At 39.6% G+C, this 25067-nt stretch overlaps 1 protein-coding gene across 5 annotated transcripts in view; it reads left to right on the plus strand.

The window, feature by feature from the left end:
• HTR4 (5-hydroxytryptamine receptor 4) overlaps positions 1-25067 on the plus strand; it is a 172863-nt gene that overhangs the window by 80522 nt on the left and 67274 nt on the right. For all 5 annotated transcript variants that reach the window (XM_008061903.1, XM_008061902.1, XM_008061904.1 and 2 more), the window contains exon 4: positions 15314-15467. In XM_008061903.1, coding sequence (XP_008060094.1) covers positions 15314-15467 — 154 coding nt within the window. The remainder of the gene's footprint in view (positions 1-15313; positions 15468-25067) is intronic.

Consider the following 25067-nt stretch of genomic DNA (forward strand, 5'->3'; position numbering starts at 1 on the left):
CTCCCCTTAATTAGTCCTTGTGGTAGGGATGACAGCTCTTGGTTACTGAGTCAAGGTCAGACACCATCACTCCCAGCTTTACCAGAAGCACATGGTGTAAAGAATCAGCTGTTCCCATTGGAAAGAGGGCACCAAGCAGACAGGAAGAGCAGATACTAGTTTCTCTTAGGCTGGCTGGAGGGCCTAGCAGTGTCCATATGGAGCCTTCACAAGACAAAGCATGTCATCCCCAAGTCTTCTGTATATTCAGCCAGATAGCCTTAGACACTTCCGCTGGTCCCATATGTCAGACTTTTCAGACTCATATAACACTCTTTCCCCCCAGAAACATGGTTTTCTTTTTTTTCCTTTATTTTATTTTAAAGATGTGGGGTACAAGTCAGGATTAGGTACATAAGTTGTCTACATTTTACAGTTGGGCCTCCCACTGGTCCTCACTTCCCCTGGTTTAGCATCAGGTACCCTTAGTGATGTTATTGTTATGTGCCCCTCCCTCCTGGCAGTGTCCCCCCTACAGTCAATCCCTTTCTTATAGTATTATGATAAATGTTCAGGATCCACTTATGAATGAGAATATGTGGTGCTCAATTCTTTGTGTCTGTGATAGATCACTGAGTATGATAGACTCTAAATCCATCCAAGTGGCTGCAATGTCCATAATTTTGTCCTTTTCTATGACTGCATTGTACTCCATAGTGTAATATGTACCACATTTTTTTGTTGAGTTGAATTGCATTTATTTTCTTTCTTTTATTTTTATTATTTATTTATTTATTATAGAGATGAGGCGTACAATTCAGGGTTAGGTATATAAACATTAATCATGCAGGTATTCTTGTTGATGAGGTATGCCCCTCCCTCTCCTAGCAGTTTCCCTCAACTGCCAATCCCACCTCATCTACCCTGATTGTTTTCCACTACTGCCAATCACTTTCTTATAGCATTATGATTGTTCAAGGTCCATTTATGAGTGAGAACATATGGAACTCAGTTCTTTGTTTCTGTGATAAATCACTGAGTATGATTTACCCCAAATCCATCCAAGTTGCTGCAAGGTTCATATATTTGTCCTTCTTTATGGCTGTATAATATTCCATTGTGTATATGTACCACATTTTTAAAAATTCAGTCCAGCTTCTATGGGCAACACTTGGTTCCATGTTTTGCTATTGTGAATAGAGCTGCAACAAACATACGTGTGCAGGTATCTTCGTCATAGAATGATTTGAGTTCCTCCGGGTATATTCCCAATAGGGAAATTACTGGGTCATATGGAAGGTCAATTTCTAGTTCTTTCAGAAATCGCCACACTGTCCTCCAAAGAGGTTGCACTAGTCTACATTCCCGCCAGCAGTGTAGAAGCGTTCCTTTTTCTCCACATCCTCACCAGCATCTGTCATTGTTTGTTTTATTAATAATGGCCATTCTTACAGGGGTTAGGTGGTATCTTAGTGTGGTTTTGATTTGCATTTCTCTGATGATGAGTGAGGCTGAGCACTTTTTCATGTGTCTGTTGGCTGCCCGTATATCTTCTTTTGAGAAGTGTCTATTCATGTCTTTTGCCCACTTTTTAAAGGGGCTGTTTGTTTTTTCCTTTCGGTGCGTTTGACTTCCATGTAGATCCTAGATGTTAGGCCTTTGTCCAATATACAGTTGACAAATATTTTTTCCCATTCTGTGGGCTATCTCCCTGCTCTCTTGATGGTTTCTTTTGCTTTGCAGAAGCTTGTTAATTTGATGAGGTCTCACTTATCTATCTTATTTCTTAAGGTACTGGCCTTTAGGGTTCTGTATAGGAATGTTGCCAGTTCCAATTTCCATAAGGATATCTCCTGCATTTTCTAAGATTCTTATAGTTTGAGGTTTTACATTTAGACCTTTGATCCATTTAGAGTTAATTTTTGTATATGGTGATAGGTAGGGGTTCTGTTTCAGTCTTCTGCATATGGTCAGCCAGTTTTCCCAGCACTGTTTACTGAATAGGTTTTCCTCTCCCCAGTAGTTTTTGTTGGAGGCTTTGTCAAAGATGAGTTGGTTGAGGAATTGAGGCTTTGCTTCTGGAATCTCTATCCTGTTCCATTGGTCTATGTGCCTGGTTTTATACCAATACTAAGCTGTTTTGATTACTGTAGCTTTATAGTAGAGTTTGAAGTCTGGACGTGTGATACCTCCTGCTTTGTTGCTCTTGCTAAGGATTGTTTTGGCTATTCGTGGTCGTTTATGTTTCCATATGAATTTCTGTATTGTCATTTCCAGATCTGAGAAGAATGATGTTGGTAACTTAATGTATTGTGTTGAATCTGTAGATTGCCTTTGGTAGGATGGACATCTTAACAATGTTGATTCTTCCTATCTATGAGCATGGTATATTTTTCCATTTGTTTGTGTCTTCTTGGATTTCTTTGAGCAGTGTTTTGTAATTATCATTGCAAAGGTCTTTCACTTCTCTGGTTAGGAAAATGCCGAGGTATTTCTTTTTTGTGTGTGGCTATTGTGAATGGAATTGTGCTTTTTATTTGGGTCTCTGCCTGCTTGTTGTTATATAGGAATGCAACTGACTTTTGCACATTTATTTTGTACCCTTAGATTTTGCCAAAGTCCTTTATCAGTGTCAGCAGGTTTTTGACAGATTCTCTTGGATTTTCAAGGTATAGGATCATATCATCAGCAAAAAGGGATAACTTGACTTCCTCTTTTCCTATTTGGATAGCCCTGATTTCCTTCTCTTGTCTAATTGCCTGGGCTAGGACTTCCAACACAATATTGAACAAGAGGGGTGAGAGTCGGCAGCCTTGTCTTGTTCTAGTTTTCAGGGGAAATGTTTCTAGTTTCTGTCCATTTAGCAATATGTTAGCTGTGGGTTTGTCATAGATGGCACTTACTATTTTGAGGTATGTTCCTTCTATACCTAGGTGTTTGAAGGTTTTTATCAAGAAGGGATGCTGAATTTTATGAAAAGTTTTTTCTGCATCTAATGAGATAATCACGTGGCTCTTGCTTTTACATCTGTTGATGTATTTAATTACATTTATGGTCTTGCAAATGTTGAACCAGCCCTACATCCTGGGGATGAAGCCTACTCGGTCATGGTGTATGATTTTTGAGATGTGCTTTTGGATCCGATTTGCTAGAATTTTGTTGAGGATTTTTGCATCTATGTTCATAAGGGATATTGGCCTATAGTTCTCTTTCTTTGTTGCATCTTTACCCGGTTTGAGTATCAGTGTAATGTTAGCTTCGTAAAATGATTTGGGGAGAATTCCATCTTCCTTAATTGCCTGGAATACTTTCAATAGGATTGGTATCAGCTCTTCCTTGTATGTTTTGTAGAAATCAGCTGGAAAGCCATCTGGTTCAGGGCTTTTTTTGTAGGTAGTTTTTGTATGACAGTCAATTTCCTGGGTTGTTATTGATCTATTCAGTGTCTCAATGTCTTCTTGTTTCAACTTGGGTAGGTTGTGTGATGACAGAAAGTCTTCCATCTCATCTAGGTTATCAAGTTTATTTCCATATAGGTGTACATAGTAATCTCTGATAATCTTTTGTATTTCTTCGGGGTCTGTGCCACATTTTTTTAATCCAATTCAATTTTGATAGGAAGCAGGGTTGGTTCTACACTTTTGCTATTGCAAATAGTGCTGCAATGAATATGCACATGCAAGTATCTTTTTTGTAGAATAGTCTCTTAACCATTCTGATCTCTTTCCCCTGAACATGCTGTGCATTCTCCTATTTAGCATCAAGTGTAATTCCTTTTAAAATGTCAATTTTGTTTCATTGAGGATAACGTTATCTATAGCATTGCAAGATTCTCTTTTTGATATGTCCAACTGAATCGTCACCCTTTCTTTGTGCAGCTCAGAGACTTGCTGTGTTTTATCTATGAATCCTTCAACAGTTTCTCAGTCACAGATCACCCTTTAAACAAGTTTACTAGTAAAACATACAATTCTGACTCCACTGTTGCATATTTAATCCTGTACTGGAGATAAGTGTGTCTGTATTTCTTAATGATCTCCCTGGAGTGTAACTCAGTTTTGTCATGTATAAATGAAAAGTGTCTGTCATCGTGAACTTGCATCTCACAATTACATTTGTTTTCCCAATAGGCTTGAAATGCAAGGAAGGTGTATTAAAAGTCTCTCCTTCTCACATATTCTTTAAGGGCAGGCTCATGCTTTACACATAATAATATTTGTTGAATTGAATTCCAGAGGATGAGAACTGTTACTTTTATATTCATTTCAGCTAATATTTATGGAGTGCTTACTAATTGCTAGAAGCTGTTTTGGGTACTGGAAATACAGTGGCAAACAATAGGAAAAAGCTCAAAGTCACAGAGCTTTTAGTCCAATGGTGAATACAGATAGTAAACAGGCAATTGTTGTAAAAGTGGTGACCACTGTAATAGAATGAGAAGTCTGCCGAGTTGTTGGAACACCTAGGGCCCATCTCCATGCAGGGAAGGTCCCTGAGGAGGGGATGAGGAGGCGAGGTCTGTAGGTGATTGTGATGAGGGTGTCGGGGGAGTGGAGGGAAGTGGCATGGGGGGGGGCAGTTCCAGAAAACACATGTGGAAAGCCCTAAAAAACTTTTGCTGACTAATAGCTATATTATCATCTTGGCTTCCAGTGATTTTCCCAGCGTGACCTCAGTCTGGTTTCCTACCCAGCTCCCTTTCCATGAGTGAGCCGTTGCCATGCCCTGAGTGTGGTATTTCCTTATAACTCCATGTTGCTGCCTGTGCCTTGAGTGTCTGTTCCTTTCCTGGTGAACACATCTACCTTTCTCCAACACTCAGGTATAAAGTATCACCTTCTCCAGTGACTGGCTGGACTCGGTTCCCCAAAATGCCTCTTCCCTTGAGCTCTCATAGAGCGTTGAACATAACATAACATAACCTTAGCAGTGAATGGCTTACTTTTCTCTTCCTACACGATGAGTCCCTTGAGAGCAAGTCTTTACCTCACCCACTCTTGTGTTTTTCTTCCTGGCGCCTAGTAGCTGCCCTATGCCTATTTGTCTTAGCCTAGAATGCTGGGATATGACTTAGGGTTGTTTGCAATGACTCTGATATTAGCTTCTCTATCCTCTTAGAATTCTCCATGTAGAAAGTGGTTAAGAATAAGGCCTGGTGTGCTAGACTGCCTGGCTTCCATCCCATCAATTGTGTGATCATTGTTAATTACAACTGTAAAATTGTATTAATAATAGTATCTTCCCTTTGGGGTTTGTGAGGAGCAAATAGCTGAGTGTTTACTACTCAGTTAATAAACTAAATAAGACATAAATCAGTGCTTAGCACCTGGTAAGGATTCACTTAATGTAAGCTGCAGGACTATTCCATTATTGTTTTCCTCTCCAAATACAAATTTCTGATGGCTTTAGGGAACACCCTCCTAGAGCCAGAAAGCTGTCTTTTACTTCCTGATTCATAGAGGAGTGTCCTGGAAGATGAGGTCTTCAGTCTTCCAGCTCTAAGAATCCCCCCTTTCCTTCGGAGACCTGATCCATCCCATGGCTTCACCTTCACCTCTGCTCTTGTTTCCCTTTCAATCCTGTCCCATGCTGGTCTCCAGGATCTCATTTTTTTCTACTTACTCAACATCTTACCTTAAACATCTTTCTGTTTCCTCAGACCTAGAGTGCCCAAAGTGGAAATTTCCATTGTAAATGAGAACGTATCCTCTTCTACTTTATACATCAAAGATACATCTATTACTCATCTTTTAGTCATTTAAACACAATTGAGGTCACCTTTTACCCATCAACCATGATCAATCAGTTGCCAAATTGCAGTTGTACTTTTATAAATATCTTTCAAAAGCATCTCCTTCCTCTTTATTCCTTTCTCCAACCCATTTCTGCATAACTGGAGTAGGTCCTTAGTCATTATTTTTGTATCTGATCTTATTTGTCATGTTCATCTTTAAATATGTCTTTTGTCTGTGTATCTTTATTTTACAAATCTTCTAGAGCACTGCACATCCTCCTCCCTCTTCCAAGATGGGCCACTTTTGTCTGTCAGCATTGCCAAGGCTGCTATCAGTGCTGCCAAAGAAGGGACTTTGGCAGATGTGGATTTAAGACCCAGCTCTACCATAACCTGGCAGTATGATCTCCAACAAGTGGATTAAGCTCTCTGAGTCTCAGTTTCCTCATAACTGAAATGAGGATGATGAGAGCTGCCTTGCAGAGTTGCTGCAGAAATTAAGCATGACATAGAACACACTTTCTGCCTCATGATGTACCCTCAATAAGTGGGTGGCATGTTGTAGCAGGAATAGTAGTAGTTGCAGCAGTAGAGAAGAAAGTAGACAATTAGCATATCATTAGAAAAGTCCTGTGTCACAGATATATACAAGGTACTTCAAAAACCAGAGCAGTCAGTGCTTTGCGGGCCCAGAGAGGATTTCTAGGGGATGTGACCCCAAACTCAATCTGGCAGAGTCTGCAGAACAGTTGGCAGTGTCTGCTGGCACACTGATGAGTTTATACATGCTGTAATGTGGAACTGGGTGACCTCTGCATGCGTCCAGTAAGCCCTACCAACAGGCTTTCAGATGATAGTTTTGACAGGTTGTCCTTCCTGTAGTCTTTGATAACACACCTTCCTAGATAGCCGATACTCCCTTTCTCGCAAGTTTCCTAAAGAAGGTACAGAAGAATATTTAACAGAGAGGAACACAGTAAACAATTACTCTGCAGATTGCACATGGAGTTATGGTTCCTGCAGAGGGAGGCCTCACCTGATCTCTTCCAGATCATTGATAGAAGGGAGTCCCTCCCTCTTCCCCCACCCCATAATTTTTCCTTCCTGGAACCTACAGTTCTACCTCCACCCTTGGCTACTTTCTCAGCCTCCTCTCTAGCCTACTGGGTGTTCCCCTCAGATCTTCCAGGTAACTGGCAGCTTGTCAAGCCTGGGGACCACAGAGAAGAGGCCTTTGGTTCTTTCTTAAAGCTCATGCTGCTTCTGTCCTCTTCACTTCCTCAAAAGAGAACCAAAAGAACTCAAGTGTAACAAAAACCAATTACTAAGAGCAGAAAACCAAGTCCCTCCACCCAGAGTTCTACTCCAAATGTTTGTTGGACCACCCCCTGAAGGGAGGACTGCTACCCAGACACTGAGCCACAGCTACCCCAGGCTGTAGTGACCTGTTACTATGTGGAGTCATCTATTGCCTTGTCACATCTACCCTAAAACTTAACTGCTCAAACCACACTGTATGATGATTAGATCCTGCACATAAGCAAATCCATTGCATATAGCAAATATGGTCTCAAGTTCACCATTAGGGACCAACTCATTCACGCTTCTGTTTCTTAGAATCAACTGCTGGGGAGGGATGTTGCACTGAGTGACTTCTGTGAGCTCATAGCTCCAACATATATTTGAATCTCTTTATAATAATATGTATTAAATTAAATGTTATTTATGTGCCAAGAAATTTCTATGTTTTAAAGATATTATTTCATCTGTTCTCACAGAGAAGATGTTAGAAACGATTATCCCCCACTTTACAGATGTGGAAACTGGATCCTGAAGGGTTTAAGTAACTGACTGTAAGACCACAGAGCTCACAAGTGGTTAAGGCAGGAAAAGTTGGCACTCAATTGTGAAGGCATGAAGTTGACTGCTAAGATCTTTGCCAGTTCTGAAAGTCTAGGATTCCAAGTTATTCTCCTTGCTTCTTCTGCCTTTCCTGTGGTTGGGAGGGCAGGAAGTGAGGAGGTAGAATTTTCCTTAATTGCTGGAGGAGCAGGGAAGGGATTAGCACGGAGCTTAAAATACACGGCTGTCTTCTACGAGTTGTCAAAGTAAATTGTGTCCCCAGAGACATTTAAAAGCAATTTGATCACACATTTGCACATGGCTGCAGTTGGAGAAGCTGATGGCTGGTCTACCAAAGGGGATTTTAATGGAGTTTTATGAGCAATACTTTTGAATTGTTTTGCATAAGAAATTACTTTGTAAATACCCTTGCTGCATTTTAGTTAATCCTGGCCATCTGGAACCTCACTTGTCACTTGAACATTCATTTAACTTCTCTGTAGAAGTTTTCTAGTTAAGGAAGAATGGGAATTGTCCAATGGAAGGCTTGAGAGCAAACCTTACAGATTTTATCTCTTACAGCAGGCCTGGTTGCCTGCTGAACAATGTCTACCTAGCGTCCACCTTTCTCTGGACTTTATTGAGTCAACTTCTTTAGCGAAGCACGCAGAGGTGTTGATTGTGACGGACATTTCCCAGCTCAAAAAACTTTTGGTGACTCCTCCTAGCCTCACGTTCAAAACCTCTAAGACAGTGGTTCTCAAAGTGTGGTCTCTAGCCTACCAGCACTGGCATCACCTGGGAATATATCAGAAATGCAAATTCTTGGGCCACCCTCCAGACTTTCCAGCAACCTGTGTTTCAACAAATCCTCTAGGTGATTTTGACACATAATGAGGTCTGAGAACCACTGCTCTGAGACCTACCCCAGCCAGCCTTTGGGGGCTTATTTCTTCCCACTTTCTTATAAACACCTTACAATCCAGCTAATTTTTATTCTTTTATATTTAGAAGGCTATGTGGGTATAGGGATATACAAGACACAGAACTATCTTTTTGGAGGGTGGGTACCTTTTAAGAGAGGCTTCCCCTTCTCAGTAAGTGTTCTAGGAACCCATCACCACCAGTTTACCAGTTAGTGCTGTTGTGAGAGACTGCATTCGGCTTCAGTGAATTTTTTTGTTGTTGTTGGAGATTTTTTCAACATGTTTGCCCATTTCATGATAGGTGATTTACATGAACAGTGTGTGGCAGTTCAACACACCAGCCCACACTGTGCTGACCATTGAGCAGCTTTTTACCAAAAACAGCATGACCCCCATGTCCCACCCTTCCTATTTACGCAATCTCACCCCCAGCGACTTTGTTTTGTTTCCCTGGATGAAAAAAGTCCTCAAAGGGAAACAGTTTTGCTGTATGGAAACCAAAAACGGCAAAAGCACTAAAAGGTATCAAAGTTGATAAGTTCGAAACTGTTTTGAGCAGTGGAAAAAAGCACCTCAATAGGTGTATTGCATTAAACAGAGAGTACTTTGAAGGTGACTAAAGTTTAAACATGTAGGAATAAATACATAGTTTTTTAATTAATAAGTTTTGGTTTGGGGTTCCCTCCTATATTTATGCACATGTATTTCATATATTTATATAATTTCTGTCTCTGGGCCTTTGCACATGCATCTACAGCCCCTGGGTTACACTTTCTTCTCTGCCATCCTTATTTAGGCTCTAAAGTCCGCCTTAAAATACACTTACAGGAGAAAATCTTTTCTCATTCCCCTACTAAATATGGGTTTTCACATCTCCAAAACTTGGTAATTCCATTTTAATGGAATTTATTGAATTGGTGTGACTGAGAATGTACTCCGTATTAATCCAGATTGTGAACATTCACGTTTCAAGCATTGTACTCACCATTGGGGAAACAAAAGTGGACAAGACAAAATCTCTGCCCTTGTGAAACTTATAAATCAGTTAGGGGGACACTTCCCCACCTCCTGTCCTAGATCATAAGCTCTTCGTAGGGTGCAGGTGTCCTGCACATGTCCAGGGATCCCCTCAGCTGCATTAAGTGATGCTGGGCAAGTGGAAGGAGACACCGTGGTCTTCTGTGGTCTGTGTAGAATGCACTAGCGTACGGGCTGTCTTCAAAAGAGATTCAAGCTTTAAATTAAGCCAGAGGGTGAAACTGACAATTACAGAAAATTGGTTTTAGAGAAAATTTTCTTAGCTTTAGGATACCCTTATGTTTAGAACGTACTGCAGTCGGACTTGTCCCCAGCGAATTCAAGCAGACTTTGATTCGCACTTCACTATAGAGGAAATGTGGTACTGTCATGACTCTGAACACTCTTCAAGTTTTGAGATTCTTATGTTTTGATTGTTTCTAAAATGACTTTTTAAGAATTAAAACAAATTCTGTTAGAAGTAGCAGAGTGAAGTGGCAGTCATGAGGTCCATGTCTAGCCCTTGAAACGGGCTGCCTGGGCTTGATATCCACTCAGCCCACCACCTGTGGGTCTTTGGGGTTTTTTTCCTGACCCCTCTGTACTTCTTGTTCCTTATCTGTTAAATAGATGCATTTATAATTCCTATAAATGTGGAATTGTGAGGATTAAATGAGGTAAAACAAGTAGAGCCCTTGGCAAATAAATAAATAGCCGTTATTATTATTAAATCAGCAGTGCACTCTGTCTGACCTCCAGAGAACTTAAAAGATTTAATTAGCTTCTTTTGCCTAGTGGTGTAGTTGCAGAGGCAGTTCATAGTAGGGTAGTTTTTTGTTTGTTGGTTGGTTGGTTGATTGGTTGTTATTAACAGGAGTAATACAGAGGAATTAGCAGGGCAAACAGAGGAATTAAAAAGCAACCATGATGAATATCAAGTTACCAGATTTCTATCTAGCCCTTGATCTATAGACAAATATTAGAATTTTAAGGAAGCTCCCTCAGTCAGCTAACACTGTAACTCATTTTTTATTAACCAATTTATTCAGTGATGTTTGCTTTCACCTACTTAATTTAGTTTCGGGAGTGCAGCGTTTAGAGGACGTTGACTTTTCTCAATTCTTTGCTTGAAAGCAAAGATTGGAAAGACATTGGAAGGATGTGAGGTGACTTTTGTACAGTTGCTGCCTCAAGGGTTCCAGGCCTTGGTTTGAATCTTGAGCACATAAACTTAAGTGGATGCTGAAATTTGAACTCCATATAAGAACCTTATATTCTCTGCTCCATGTCACTAAGAAATCAAATTATGTTTACTGCAAGACAGAACACCAGATTAAGGATGTAGAGGACAAAATCTGAATAAAACTTATGTCTAGACACAATTTGATATTTTTTCTTCTTTTATGACCTTACCAGTCACTCAGAGTTTAACCAATCTATTATAAATTAAAATAAAATAAAATTCTTTTCTCTCTCTTTACTTATTTCTAATTTTTTTTAAAAAATAGGATAAAAGACTTTTCCCAGCCTCTCCCAAACATCTCAAATCATGCAAGAGTAACTTTCTATAGCTATCTGTGCAAGAGACTACTGGGTATCCCACCTCAGCCCTTTACGGGAGAGGCTGGCTGTCCAAGCAACATTATTTTGGGCATTCGTGGTCCAGGGAGCTGACTGTGTGTGTAAAATGTGTAAGGACTTGGTAAAACGTGTACTATACACACAGTGTCTCCCTGGAAGCTGAATTTCAAAAAGAAGCCTGTTACCACTGTTTATCTCTGTGGCAGCAGCTCCTAGTAATCTAGAGAAATGCAAATTAGAGCACAGAACATTTAAATGGCAGAATATGAGGAGATCTTATTGTCCATGAGATCTTCAATCTGTCATGGGAAACTGGCAATAACTCTAGCCAAGCTAGACTTAGAAAAGAAGGCTTCTATAAAAATGTTATGAGCACCAACATAACTATATATTCTGAAGTCATCTTCTGCAAATTCTTTTATCTTCCCAACATAACCCTCTAAACATCCACATCTACTTATGGAAATCAAATAGTTTTCTTAAGTAAGGCAGCCTGTTTTCTCAAATTTGCTTTTTGTCCTACAGGATATTTATTTATTTTAAGATTTTAATCATTATGGGTACATAATAATCATACATATATTGGGGGCACAGTGATGTTTTGATGCAGGCATACAATGTGTAATAATCAAATCAGGGTATCTGGACTATCCATCACCTCAAACATGTATGATTTATTTGTGTTAGGAACATTCCAAATTTGATCATCTAATTGTTCTGAACTATACACTAAATTATGTTTAACTTCAGTTGCCTTATTATGCTTCCAAATACTAGATCTCATTCCTTCTATTTAACTGTATTTTTATACCATAAACCAACCCCTCTTTCTTCCTCCCTCCCTCTCCCCATGCTTCTGAGCCTCTGGTGATGGTCATCCTACTCTCTGCCTCCATGATATCACTGTTTTTAGCTCACAAATATGAGTGAGAACATCTGATATTTGTCTTTCAGTGCCTGGCTTATTTCACCTAAAATAATAACCTCAAGTTCCACTTATCTTTCTTCAAATGACAAGATTTCATTCTTTTTTTCTTGCTGAATAATACTCTATTGTGTCTATATCCACATTCTCTTTATCTACTTGTCCATTGATGGACACTTAGGGTGATTCCACATATTGGCTATTGTGAATAGTTCCCTGCAGGTTATTTAATTTGGCCTTGTCTCAAACTTTTGATTTTTCCGACATTGGCAATCCAACCAAAATTCCTGAAATTTTCTCTTTACTCAACATCTTGGTACTTGATTCTAAACCTCAAAAATTATAGTGATTACATAACAGAGATGGAGCAGCACCTATTCTTTATTTACTCTTCTGCTGCCTTCTTTGGGATGACAGATGAAGGATTGCTATAACTTGGGCTATGAACTGAAAATATATTGAGGGAAACAAAAATATTCCTATTTAGAAAAAAATATCTATGATGCATATATCTGGCATTCAAAGCCAGTTTTGTTACTAAGTGTGAAACAGTATACTTTGGTTGCAAGCAGCAGAGACTGCCTTTAGCCAACAGTATTAGGTTGCTAAAGCTGTTATAACAAGTACCACATATTGGATGTCTTTGAACAACATAGAATTGTTGTTTCACAGTTCAAGGGGCTAAAAGTCTGAAATCAAGGTGTCAGTAGGGCCATGATTATCCTAAACCTTGTAGGAGAGGGATTATTTTCTTACCTCTTCCTGGCTTCTAGTGGTTTCTGGCAATTTCTGGTGTCCCTTGACTTACAGATGCATCACTCCAATCCCTGTCTTTACAGGCCATCTTCCTTCGGTGCATATCGTTCTCTGTGGACACATTTTTTTCTTTTATGAGGACATCAGTCATATTGGATTAGGGCTTACCATAGCAACCTCATTTTAGTTTGGTTATCTCTGTAAAAACCCTATTTCTAAATAAGGTCACGTCCCAAAGTACTGAAGATTGGAGCTTCAACATATCTTTGGTGGGGAGAGAGAGCACAGTTGAACCCATAACACCAGCTTAAGCAAAAAAAGGAAATTTATTAGAAAGATGTGAGGTGGCTTATTTAATTGGAGGGAGTACAAAGGAATGAAGACTCGAGGGGTAAATGCATGGCTGCCCAAAGATCAAAGGAGCAGGAGCTAGTCCTCAGCCTGGCCATGAGCCTGCTGTGGGGGGGGCGGGTAAAGGGCCCTTGCTGACCTCCCCATCTTTGCATAACATTGAATCCCCAGGAGAAAGTCTGATTGGTTGCGGCTTTTCTAGAAGAGAAAAGAGAGAGCCCCACCATTTACTTTCCCAACAAGATTGCAGCAACAGCAAAGAACTTGGAGTGCTGTTACCTAGACAAAGGAGGAAGGATGGTAAATAGAAAAAACTTGCCCACAGCAGGAAATGAGAAAGGAAATAAAATTTGAAAAAAAATAAAAGTATATCCACTTCAAATTCATCATCTTTGTTAACAGTAAACCACTGATGATGATCAATATTGCCATTCAGAAAGATGTGCTACTCAGATGTGATTTGTGAAGAGTATGGAGGGCATCCAGCTAAGCATGATTCTTTCCACAATTGAGTTACCTTGTTAGATCCGGTGCCCATGTCAGTTTTACAACAGAGATAATGGGTCCTGAGCAACCCTCCTCTCCCCTCCATCCTTTGGTCCATCCTTGCACTCTGGTCCAGATCAGGACACCCCATGCACTTGCCGACTGAGCTAACTTCCTGGCACAGTGTAGCCAGCTGCTCCTTAGTGCCTTGGAGGAAAGAGAACATTCTCTTTCCCAGCTCTTGAGGTTCTTACCCCTCATGCTCCAACACCAGGCTCGCCTCATCCCACCATCCCTCTCAACCCACCCTACCACCACCTCTTCAAAGAACATAGCCATTGTTATATTAGTTATGCTTTGAATTAAGAAAAGAAGAGGTGGGGAAAATTAACAAAGTGAACTGCATAAACGAGGGGTGTCGGGGGTGGCTCATCACTAAAGGTATAAAATCTTAAAGAATAGGTGTAGCCTCCAGGCTCTTTGTGTGTTATTTTTTGACTCTTGCAAAGAGAAATCACTGATAGACCTACTGTTGTCCAGTTCCATGTCATGCCAGGGCGTGGATGGGGTGATCTCCAAGGTTGGAATTACATGCAGCAGGAGTCTGGGAGTCAGACGCCAGACCCTTGATTGGGGGCAGTTTGCAAATTGTTGTCTGGAGGCAGAAAGAAAGTTAGGAGCATAAGCAGAACATGGTCTCAAAAATGGGTGAGCAGGGAGTCCCATGCTGGAGATCAGACCCTGATAAATGGGCATGGGGTAGTCTCAGTCAGCAGGTGGGAAATGATGGAGCAGAAAATATTCACAACTCCACATTCTTGGCATCAGAGACACAGTAAAGTGGACTCACCCAAAAGTGATGCTTGTCATTTCTGTTCGTGACTCACTGGTCGGGACCAGATACATGGTCTTCCCACCCAGCCACAGCAGTCTGGGATGTGTATGTGCTCAGCAAGGGGAACTGGGGGGGCTCAACAAACAGCAGTAATGACTCCCACTTGTCAAAATGCACTGTGGTTCAGAAGGTCCTTAGGATCTGCTCCTTAAAAAGGCTTCCTCAGGTGAGTCTGATGCAGGGGACAGGGGTGGAATCCCTGGTCCACAATTTACAAAACACTGACTTAGAGCTCATCTCAGAATAGGCAGGTGATCCGGAGGAAGGAGACCAATCTGAGATGCAGTGGTCAGAGCTCAGTTGGAAGGCCATGCCTGGGTCTATTCCAGCTGCAATCACATAGGCTGCGGGGGCCTGCATACTGAGGCCCAGAGGGGCTGGACAGAAGTGACTAAATGTGCAAGTGTCAGAGCAGCATAGGAACTCTGCTTGGGACAAAGAAGACCCTTGGGTGCATGAAGTCCCTCAGACCCACTGGGAGACCGAGAGGGCTTTGGGCTGACTCTAGGCCATGACTTTCAGATGTGATCTAAAGTATACATTTATAATCACAGAAATGCATAGGCCAATGTGCCACATTTCTTGCATAATTGTATTTTTATTTCCTCTGTTCTTTTCTCTCTTCTCTCTCCTTTCCTCTCCTACTTGCTCTGTCCCCTTTCTCCTTTCTTCTTTCCTGTCTTCCTTCCATATCTTTATTCTCTGTTTCCCCTCTTCCTCCTCTCTTCAATATTTCCTTTTCTCTCTCTCCTGCCCCATCTCCCTCCCCATTTTCTGTCTCCCCCCACTCCTCCGCACCCTGCTTTCTGTTCTCTCCCCAGGTATTATGCCATCTGCTGCCAGCCTCTGGTCTACAGGAACAAGATGACCCCTCTGCGCATCGCATTAATGCTGGGAGGCTGCTGGGTCATCCCCACCTTTATCTCTTTCCTCCCTATAATGCAAGGCTGGAATAACATTGGCATAATTGATCTGGTGAGTATCCTCACAGACCCCACAGTTTACTGTCTGATCAGTTTCTCTTGGGATTCTAGATGAACAAATAGTACTAGATTGGGCGGATATTCTAAGACAGAGTCTGATAGTGTTCTGAGTGGCAGTTTTTTTTTTAAAAAAGGCTACATTTCTGAATGCTTGCTGACAGAGAGCTTCTCCTTGACCCAGCTGTACTCAGACTCCTTCAAATCCTCTTCCCAACTAGACCTCAGTTTTGGGGCTTCCATGTCCGTCTCTGCATCACCCAACTTTAACAAGAATCTTCCTAAGTTAGTTTAACCAAAACTCCCCACCTTTGACATTTGATTGGGTTTCTCATCCTCCGCCATCTCCCTAGGTGATGTCTGGTCACCCTGACCTGTCTTAAACAAGAGTTCTGCTAGGTAGGTTTAGCTAGAATCCCCCTCACTCCTGATGTTTCCATCCATTGACCCCCACCTACCATTCTGTTTGGCTATAAATTTTCACTTTTCCTTGTTATATACAGAGTTGAGCACAGTCTCTCTCCCTTATTGCAAAGCCCCATCACAGTAGTCCCCAAACCTATCTTTGTAGTCCTGAATAAAGTCTGCTTTACCACTTTAACAGTGCCATGGGTAATTTTTTCTTTATCATAGTTGTATGCCAGGCAATACACTAAATACTTTACATTGGGAAAAGCATAAATTATTTCCCCATTTCACAGATGAGAAAACTCAGGCTCACAAGGTTAAGTAACACGCCCAATGTTACACAGCTTGTAAATAACAGAGCAGGTATTCAAAGCTGAGATTCCAGGGTCTGAGATATGTCATATGTCCCCAGAGACCTTCATCCCATTTCATTCTGAGAGTTCTACAGGGACCCAGAGGAAACATGTCACGTGGCTGGAGGTTGCTGGGGAATGAACAGAGCCCTCTGCCAGAAGTTGGAAGAATTAAGCCCTGAGTCCAGCTCTGCCACTGTCCACTTTCTGAATGACTGTGATGAGAAGATCCATTGATCCTCAGTGGAGAAGAATCCCTGCCAAGGGTGTAAGAAGGCATGTGGTGCATATGCTAAGCATTTGCCCACCCTGTGTATTGCTTCTCCAAAGAAACAGAACCAATAGGGTGGGGGGCGAGGGTTGGTGAGGGTGGTTGCATGCAGGCATATATATTGAATTAGCTCATATGATCATGGAGGTTGACCAGTACCAAGACTGGAGGTTGACCAGTCCTAAGATCTCCAATCAGAAAACTTGAGCTCCAAGAGAGCTGATGGTGTCATTCCCATCTAAACGTAAGTGAGCTGGAATCCCAGGAAGAGCCAGTGTTTTAGTTCAAGTCCAAAGGCAAGCAAAAACTAGTATCTCAGCTTAAAGGCAATAAAGCTGCAAGAGTTTCCTCATACTCAGCCTTTTTGTTCTATTGAGATCATCAATGGATTGAATGAGGTCCACTCACACGGGTAATCTTCTTTGTACAGTTTACTTATTCAGGTGTTGACTTTATCCAAAAATATCCTCACAGACAATCCCAGAATAATGTTTGACCAAAAGTGTGGGTACACCATGGCCCAGTCAAGTTGACACACAAAATTAATCATCTCACCCCATCTAGATAATCTTTAGTGTCCTCCAGCCCTGCCATACTAAACTTATAATGGAGATCAAAATTTGTTGTCTGGATTCATTAGCAGAGATAAATATTTCCTAAGGAGGTAGTCAGGCAGTCACTTTAAATGTGGTCCCAGGATCCCTTGAGATGTGGGAAGGGGAATAGTGAAGAGCAATTAAGAGCAAGCACCAATCCCACAGGACCAGTGGGTGAAGAGTGGGCTGCCCCTGCCTCTCTCCACCCCATTCCTAGTTTTTTTTTTTTTGAGTTGGAGTCTCACTCTGTCGCCCAGACTGGGGTGCAGTGGCTGCTCCCGGCCACTGCAGCCTCAACTTGCTGGGCTCCGGCAATCCTTCCGCCTCAGCCTTCTGAGTAGCCAGAATTACAGGCATGCGCTACCACGCCCGGCTGATATTTTTGGATTTATTGTAGAGATGAGATCTCGCTGCCCAGGCGGGTCTCGAACCCGCCGGCTCAGGCAATCCACTCACCTCAGCCTCCCAAAGGCACGGGATTACGGGCTGAGCCACAGAGCCCGGCACATTCCTAGCTTTTAGTGCTGCTTTTTTTTCTTTGTCAAGGAAAGGCCATCCATACCAAGTCTAGGCCAAGATTTTCATGTGGTATGTCATAAAAGAGTTTCTTGGGCTTTGGAAAGAAATGCTGGAGCAGGAGAAGTAGAAGGGAGGCTGTATGGACGTTTTCTTGAGTCCTACCCCACTTCTTTCAGTCAGTTTTATCATTCTTAGAGAAAACAAAATTCAAGTTTACAACAATTATTAGTATTCCAGAAATAGTTATAATAATGGTCAACAAATTTTGAACACTTACTGTGGAACAAGTGCCATGTTAATCATTATTCCTGCGAACCTCACTCAGGCCTCACAATAGCACTATAAGATAGATCCAATTATTGTCTTCAGTTTATAGTTCAGAAAAGTGAGGATTGGAGAGGTTAAGTTATTAGCTGAAGTCATTGGTAGGGAATGATGGTGACGATATCTGAGCCCAGGTTACTGGTCTCCAGAGTCTATGCTCTTAATTTTTATGCAAAACGCACTCCCTAATGGAGAAGATCTTTGAAAGCATACACTTTTGTATATTGGAAACTTCTAGTGACGGCTCAGCACTTTTTCCTCCTAATGTAGGATTTCTAGTGGAAATAACCTAAAAAGCTTTTGTTCATTGAGCATGAGCTAGAAGCATCTCCTGTTTATTTCACTTGACCCAGGATGGGGCAACTGCTTTCTACAACCATGTCTAATGTTCACACCTGTCCACTCATTTGCACACTGAACTTGTCCAGAGAGAAGTTAACACAAGCCACATATTCATAAAAACAAATGTCAGTTTATTCTTGTTATTTGTGGCAACTAAGTTCTATAAAGTTACTAGAAACACTGAATTAGCAAATACTAAATTTTTGCTCCTAGGGGAGATACAAGGTTAGGTTCCTGTGAGTTTCTGGTCACAGCATTTTCATCAACCAATCAATACATGACCTTGTTTTATGTGTTTCTGTGTAAAGACACCTGTTTGATGTATTTTGTTGATTCATTAACGTTGAACTCATGGCCAGTGCACTACAACTCATGCCTGAATGAAGCTTCTCTAAAACATGTATTTTCTCTGCGAGGCATATTGCAGCCTTCCTGTAATTAGGAACACTAGCCAGCATTAAAATGCTAAAGCACTACAGTTGGGGTCCATTTTAAACTGTGAAATTGTCAGCAAGAAGCACAAAATGTAAAGTAAATGGCAGCAAATAGCAAAAGGGACGCTTACTTGCTGAAGTGAAATGAAAAGGTAGAACATTGCCTTGTTTGGCCTTAACTGGGAACACCCCATTAGGCAACTCATATTTTTTGCTCTCTGTGCAAGAACAAATATGCAATTCATCATGAAAGCACCACAAATGTTAATTTGGGGGCTTTGCGAGTTATAAATAAACTTTAGGTTAATTTACAAATATGGAATTTATGAATAATGAGGACCAAAGTTATGCCCAAACATGTAAACCTGCACAGAAATGCAAATGTTGATGCCCAGGGCAGGAACCTACTCCAGGGCCTTCCTCCTTTGCTCAGTGTAATTGCCTGTGTTTTTAAAGCTAAGCTTGCTAGACAAGCTCTGCTCCATCCCAAGATTTTACAGACTGGTAGCCACACCAACCCACTGAAGATTAATTAACACAAAGGAAAGAAACCACTTAAAAATTCAAAGTTAAGTGTTCATATAATAACTTACGCACTTTCTCAACTATGTTCCTAAACCCAACTATGCTTAATAATGTCATTTTTCTTTTTCAACATCACTACTATTTATTAAATATTTATAGACAATATACTATATCATTCACACGTTTTAATATCACAATGAATGCAATATTACCATGTTTAATATTAATTTTATAAAGGAAATCTTATGACATCAAAGTCTAAGTTCATAATAACTGTACTGTTCATTTATTCATTCAAGAAATATTAGTTAAATGCTCACCATGTTCTATAGGCAACTGAGAAATTAATGGTGAAAAACACTTCAGTTCATATGGCATTTAAAATCTAGTAAGGGGAAAGTAAAATATATTTTGGGTGTTAAATTTTATTTAAAAATAAGTAAAAAGATAGTGAGTGCTGAGAAGATGTTATTATTTTCCATGGGAAATTCATCTTCTGTAACAAAATATTGCTGAAGCAGTCCTGCAGGAATGGGGGAGCAGGTCATGTAAGCATTAACAAACAAGTAGCCGGGCATGTTGACTCATGCCTGTAATCTTAGCACTTTGGGAGGCTGAGGCAGGAGGATCATTTGAGCCCAGGATTTGGAAGCTGTAGTGAGCTATGATTGCACCACTGCACTCCAACTTGGATGACAGAGCAAGACCCTGACTCTAAAAAAAAAAGAAGTATTTCAAGACAAAATCACAATAAACATAAAGGCCCTGAGGCAGGAGCATGATTGCTGAGTTTAGGGAATGACCTGGAAACCTACAGAGGACAATGAGCAAGGAGAAAAATACTAAGAGGAACAGAGAAGCCAAGGTTAGAGAGGTAACCTGGGCTAATTATGACTTTTACTCTGAGTGATAGATGCTCTGAAGGGTTTGGGGCAGAGGAGTGACATTATGTGCTCTGTGTTTTAAACACAGTGACATTTATGAGCCCTGATTGCTCTGTAGAAAATGGCCAGAGTAGCAGGAAATAATGGTATTTGGCAAGCAATTGGAGTAGTCCTGGCAAGTAAAGATGATAACTCAGACTAGGATGATAGCAATTTGGGGTGGTGAGAAGTTGTCAGATTTTATGTATTCCTTCACTCTCCAATTATTGATTGAGCCCCAAGTATGTTCTAGAAACTTCTGCAGGTGTTTGGGATATGTTATTGAACAGAACAGGCAATGATCCACAACCTTGTAAAGTTTGTATTCTATCAGGGAGAAGCAGACAAGTGATGAGATGAAAATAAGTAGACGAGATAAAAGTACACAGACATATCAGATGTTGGGAGATTATGAATTCTGTGAAAAAAAGGAAGAACAAGATAGCAAATTGTAATATTAAATGGGTGTTAGACTAGGCTTTATTGAGAATGTGACATTTGAGTAAAGGCTTTAAGGAGGTGAAAGAGCTGGACTTGTGGATATCTTGATGAAAAATATACCAGGCAGGAGAAATAGCTAGTGCAAAGGCCTTGAGACAGGATGTGCCTAACATATCAAAAAGACGAGTGTTGCTGTTGCAGAGTAAATGAGGAGAAAAAATAGGAGAGGGGGTTAAAAAAATAGAAAAGATAAATAGAGCTTTGTACATTATTTTAAGGATGTTGGCTTTTACTGTGAGTGAAATGGGCATCATTGCAAGATACCAAACAGATGGGTGGCATGACTTGAATTATTTTTTAAAATAAACTTTCTGACTTTTCTGTTAAAAAGCAGATAGTAAGGGAATCTGTTGAAGTAACCTGACAGATAAGAGACAATGGTGCTCCAACCTCAGTGGCAGGAATGGAGATTGTGATTTAGAATTTGGATATATTTCAGAGATATAACCAACAGGATTTACCGAAAAAGCAGAAGAGGAATGTGAAAGGAAAAACAAAGTCAAGTGTGACCCAAGATTTTGATCAGGGTAACTAGAAAATTGGAGTGAGTGACCATCAATCCAGAGGAGAAATACCATAGGTAGGATAGGCTTTTTTAGGATGGGGACAGTCAAATGCTTGGTTTGGAAAACATATTTTAGGTACCTATTAGATATGCAAGTGGGGATGTCAAATAAGCAGCTTGATATCAAATTCTGAAGTTCATGGGAGGTCCAGACTGGAAATAAAAAGTAAGGTATTCTCCAAGATTAGATGCTATTTGATCCATAGTACTAGATGAGATCACTTGAGGAATTCAGGTAGATAGAGAAGAGAAGTCTAAGGAAGGAGGAACTCATAATGGGCCACTGGAAGGAACAGCCAATGAGAAAGAAAACAAAGAGAGAAAATTGTCTTGGAAACCAAGTTAAGAACACATTATAAGGAAAGAGGAAGAATTATATTTCTGGATATGGTGGGAACTATTTTAGCCATGACTATTAAAGCTTAATAAAATAAAAATATGAAAATTATATAAAACTGAAGGCATTGAAAAATAAGCAAGGCAACTAAAACTTGAGTAGCTGTGATCTCATCAATGAAAGAAGACCTCTATTGGTTTCTTTTGGGGCCTTTACTGACTCACTGATAGAGAAATAGAGGCTTAATGGAAAGCAAGAGTCTTGGACTTGTTTTTGTCTCACTGAACTGGGAGAAGAAAGTTTGGAGCTTGAGGGTGCCAATGTGCCTGAGACTGGAATGACTAAATTCCAGAGAAGAGTAAACTTTAGAGATATGAATTTAAAATTTGGCATATAATATTTTCTTGAAGCATTGTCTCGCTCCTAAACCAAGGATGCATAGAACTAGACACAAAAAGCAAAAACAAAAAGTTGAACTGAAAGCACTGCTAGTAAACAAAAGACTAGGCAGAGACTTTCTCATCTTGAAATGCTGAGGAGACATGGATTAAATGGATCTAAAAGTTTGCTAGGGCAGAGGGCCAGTAGGCACCGCTGGTGCTCTGAGATACCTGAGAGGTTACCTCATAGGAAAAGGGGAAAACTGGAAAAAGACTAGCTCTCAAAATGCATTCAACACAACCTAAACATGATTGAGGTGTTCTTTTTAGATTCTATCTGCCCTCCAGAAGAAAATTAAATTCTCTCTGGAGGAGGCTACTACCATCCACACCATCTATAATTTTTTACTCATAATGTCTGTCATTTAATCAAAAGTTACCGAGCCTTCTAACAAACAGGACCAAATAGTCAAAAAACCAAGAGCATAAAAAGGCAACAGAAACAGTTTCATAGGCAATCTAAATAATGGAATTATCAGATGAGGACTTTCAAATGACAAAGGCTAATACAGTTAAAAAGAAAATGGAAAACATGGAGAATTTCACTAGAGAACTAGAATCTACCAAAAAAGAGTTGAGTGAAAATCCTAAAACTAATAAATACACTAAAAGAAATAAATATAATGATTAATTTAATAGACTAGATGCATCTGAGAAACCCTATAGCAAACTGGAGCTTAGATGTATAGAAAATATCCAGATTTAAGTATATAGAAATAAATGGATAAAAATTACAGATAATTGTAGATATAAATAGATATAGAGATATTGATAGGTATCATACACAAAAATTCTAACATTCATATAATTGCTATTGTAGAAAGAAAAGGAAGAGAGAATGGGGCAGATGTAACAGATGAGGAAATAATGCCTAAGAATTTTTCAAATCAGAAGAAAACCAACAGTCAGAGATTCAAGAAACTATATTAAGCCCCAGAAGATTAAATAAAAAAGAAAACTACATCCAGAAAATTCACCTAAGAAAGCTGCTGAAAGTCAAAAATGGAGAGATTAATCTCAAAAGTAATTAGAGAAAAACGATAAGTTAAATTTAAAGAGAAAAATAAGACTTACAGCTGACCATGTAATAAAATGAGAGAAGTGAGTAGACGTCTTTAAAATTTATAATGTAAAATTCTATAACAATGAAAATATTCTTCAGGAATGAATATTAAGTAAAGACATTTTCAGGCAAATAAACATTGAGAGCATTTTTCCGCAGCAGGTTTATACTAAATGTTATCCTAATGAGGCCTTTTTAGTCAAAAAGAAAATAATCCTAGATGGAGGTACCAGCAGGAAAGAGTGCAAAGGCCTGGTAATGGTAAATATGTGAGTAATATAAAGGAACATTGACTATCCACACAACAATATTAATGTCTTGTGGGCTTTGAAATATCTACAGAATTAAAACACATAAAAACAAAGGTATAAAAGGCAGGAGTGAGCTAAGTAAATGGAGATAGGCTGTTTTGGATCTTTGCATTGTCAAGGGAATGGTAAATGTATTAAGTAGTCTGTAGTGAGGTATAGTGTTTAAAATAAAGGTAATAAAGGAATGTATCATCAATAAGCTAATAGGTGGGAAATAATGTGATAATATAAAAATGGTATTATTCTAAAAATAAACAATAAGGAAACAAGGAGCAAAAAAATGAGATTAATAGAAAATAGTAAGGTGGTAAACTTAAAAATAAATCAAACTGTGACAATGTATTAAATTATTAAATTCTTCAAAGAAGAGATACTAAAAGACAAAGATTATCAGACTTAATTGATACAAATACATGCTGCTTTTAAGAGACTCATTAAACATAAAGCAATAGAAAAATTGAAAATAAAATAATGGATAAGAGAGGCACGATGCAAGTACTAATACAAAAAAACCTGATATCGTTCTACTGTTATAAGTGATAGAATACAATTTATATTGAGATAGAAATATTTCATATTGATAAGAATATCAATTCAAGAGAATGATATATGATAATCTTATCATATTTTATACAAGATACAAAATGTGTGCACAACTAATAAAATAACATGTTTGTGATATATCACATATGTGTCTATTTTCCATATCTTTATTAATGTATATATTCACATTGGGCGCAGACTGACCCCAAGGAGGAGAAATGACATAGGGAAAGGCAGCTGTCCTCAGTCAAGAGCTATTCCTGGCTGGGTGTTGTGGCTCACACCTGTAATCCCAGCACTTTGGGAGGCCAAGGTGAGAGCTCATCTCTACCATAAATCAAAAAATTAGCCAGGTGTAGTGGCATCTGCCTGTAGTGTCAGCTACTTGGAAGGCTGACGTGAAAGGATCACCTGAGCCCAGAGGCTGAGGCTGCAGTAGCTATGAGCTTACCACTGCACTCTAGCCTGGGTGACAGAGTGAAACTCTGACTCAAAAAAAAAAAAAGAGATATACCTGGAGAAAGCTGATGACTTAGAATTGTCAGCAGGTAGTGTTCATAGTTGGTGAAAAAGTCCTTTCACTCCTTAAAAAAAACAAAAAACAAAACTGGTGGGTTACAGTATCCAGTACAAGTGATATTTATTCCAGGAATGTAATGCAACCAATGTAATTCACTACATCAATAAGGGAAAGAAGAGGAAATTCACATGATCATTTCATTATTGCCAAAACCATATTGACAAATTCAGTATTCATTCATGATTTTGTTTTAATCTCATGTAACTAAGAATAGATGGGAACCTCTTCAATCAAGTAGAGGGCAATGACATAAACCTTATAATAAGCATCACACTTAGTAGTAAAATAGTAAAGGCTCACCTCCTAAGATTGAAAATGAAACAAGGTGTCAACCATTATCACTTTTATTCTAAATTAGACTGGTGACCCTATCAAGTTAAATAAAACAAGAAAAACTGGAATTAAGATTGGAAAGGGAAAAGATATAACTGTCATTATTTGTACATCTTATAAGTGTTTCATAGAGAAAATTCAAATGAATATAGAGATGAAATATTAGTTAATAACTAATTTGGCAGGGTTGCTAGATACATAGTCAATGTCCAAAAAAACCCAAAAAA

The sequence above is a fragment of the Carlito syrichta genome, unplaced genomic scaffold (assembly GCF_000164805.1).
Source record: "Carlito syrichta isolate Samal-C Ts95f unplaced genomic scaffold, Tarsius_syrichta-2.0.1 Scaffold305639, whole genome shotgun sequence".
In the NCBI taxonomy this organism is placed as follows: Eukaryota; Metazoa; Chordata; class Mammalia; order Primates; family Tarsiidae; genus Carlito; species Carlito syrichta.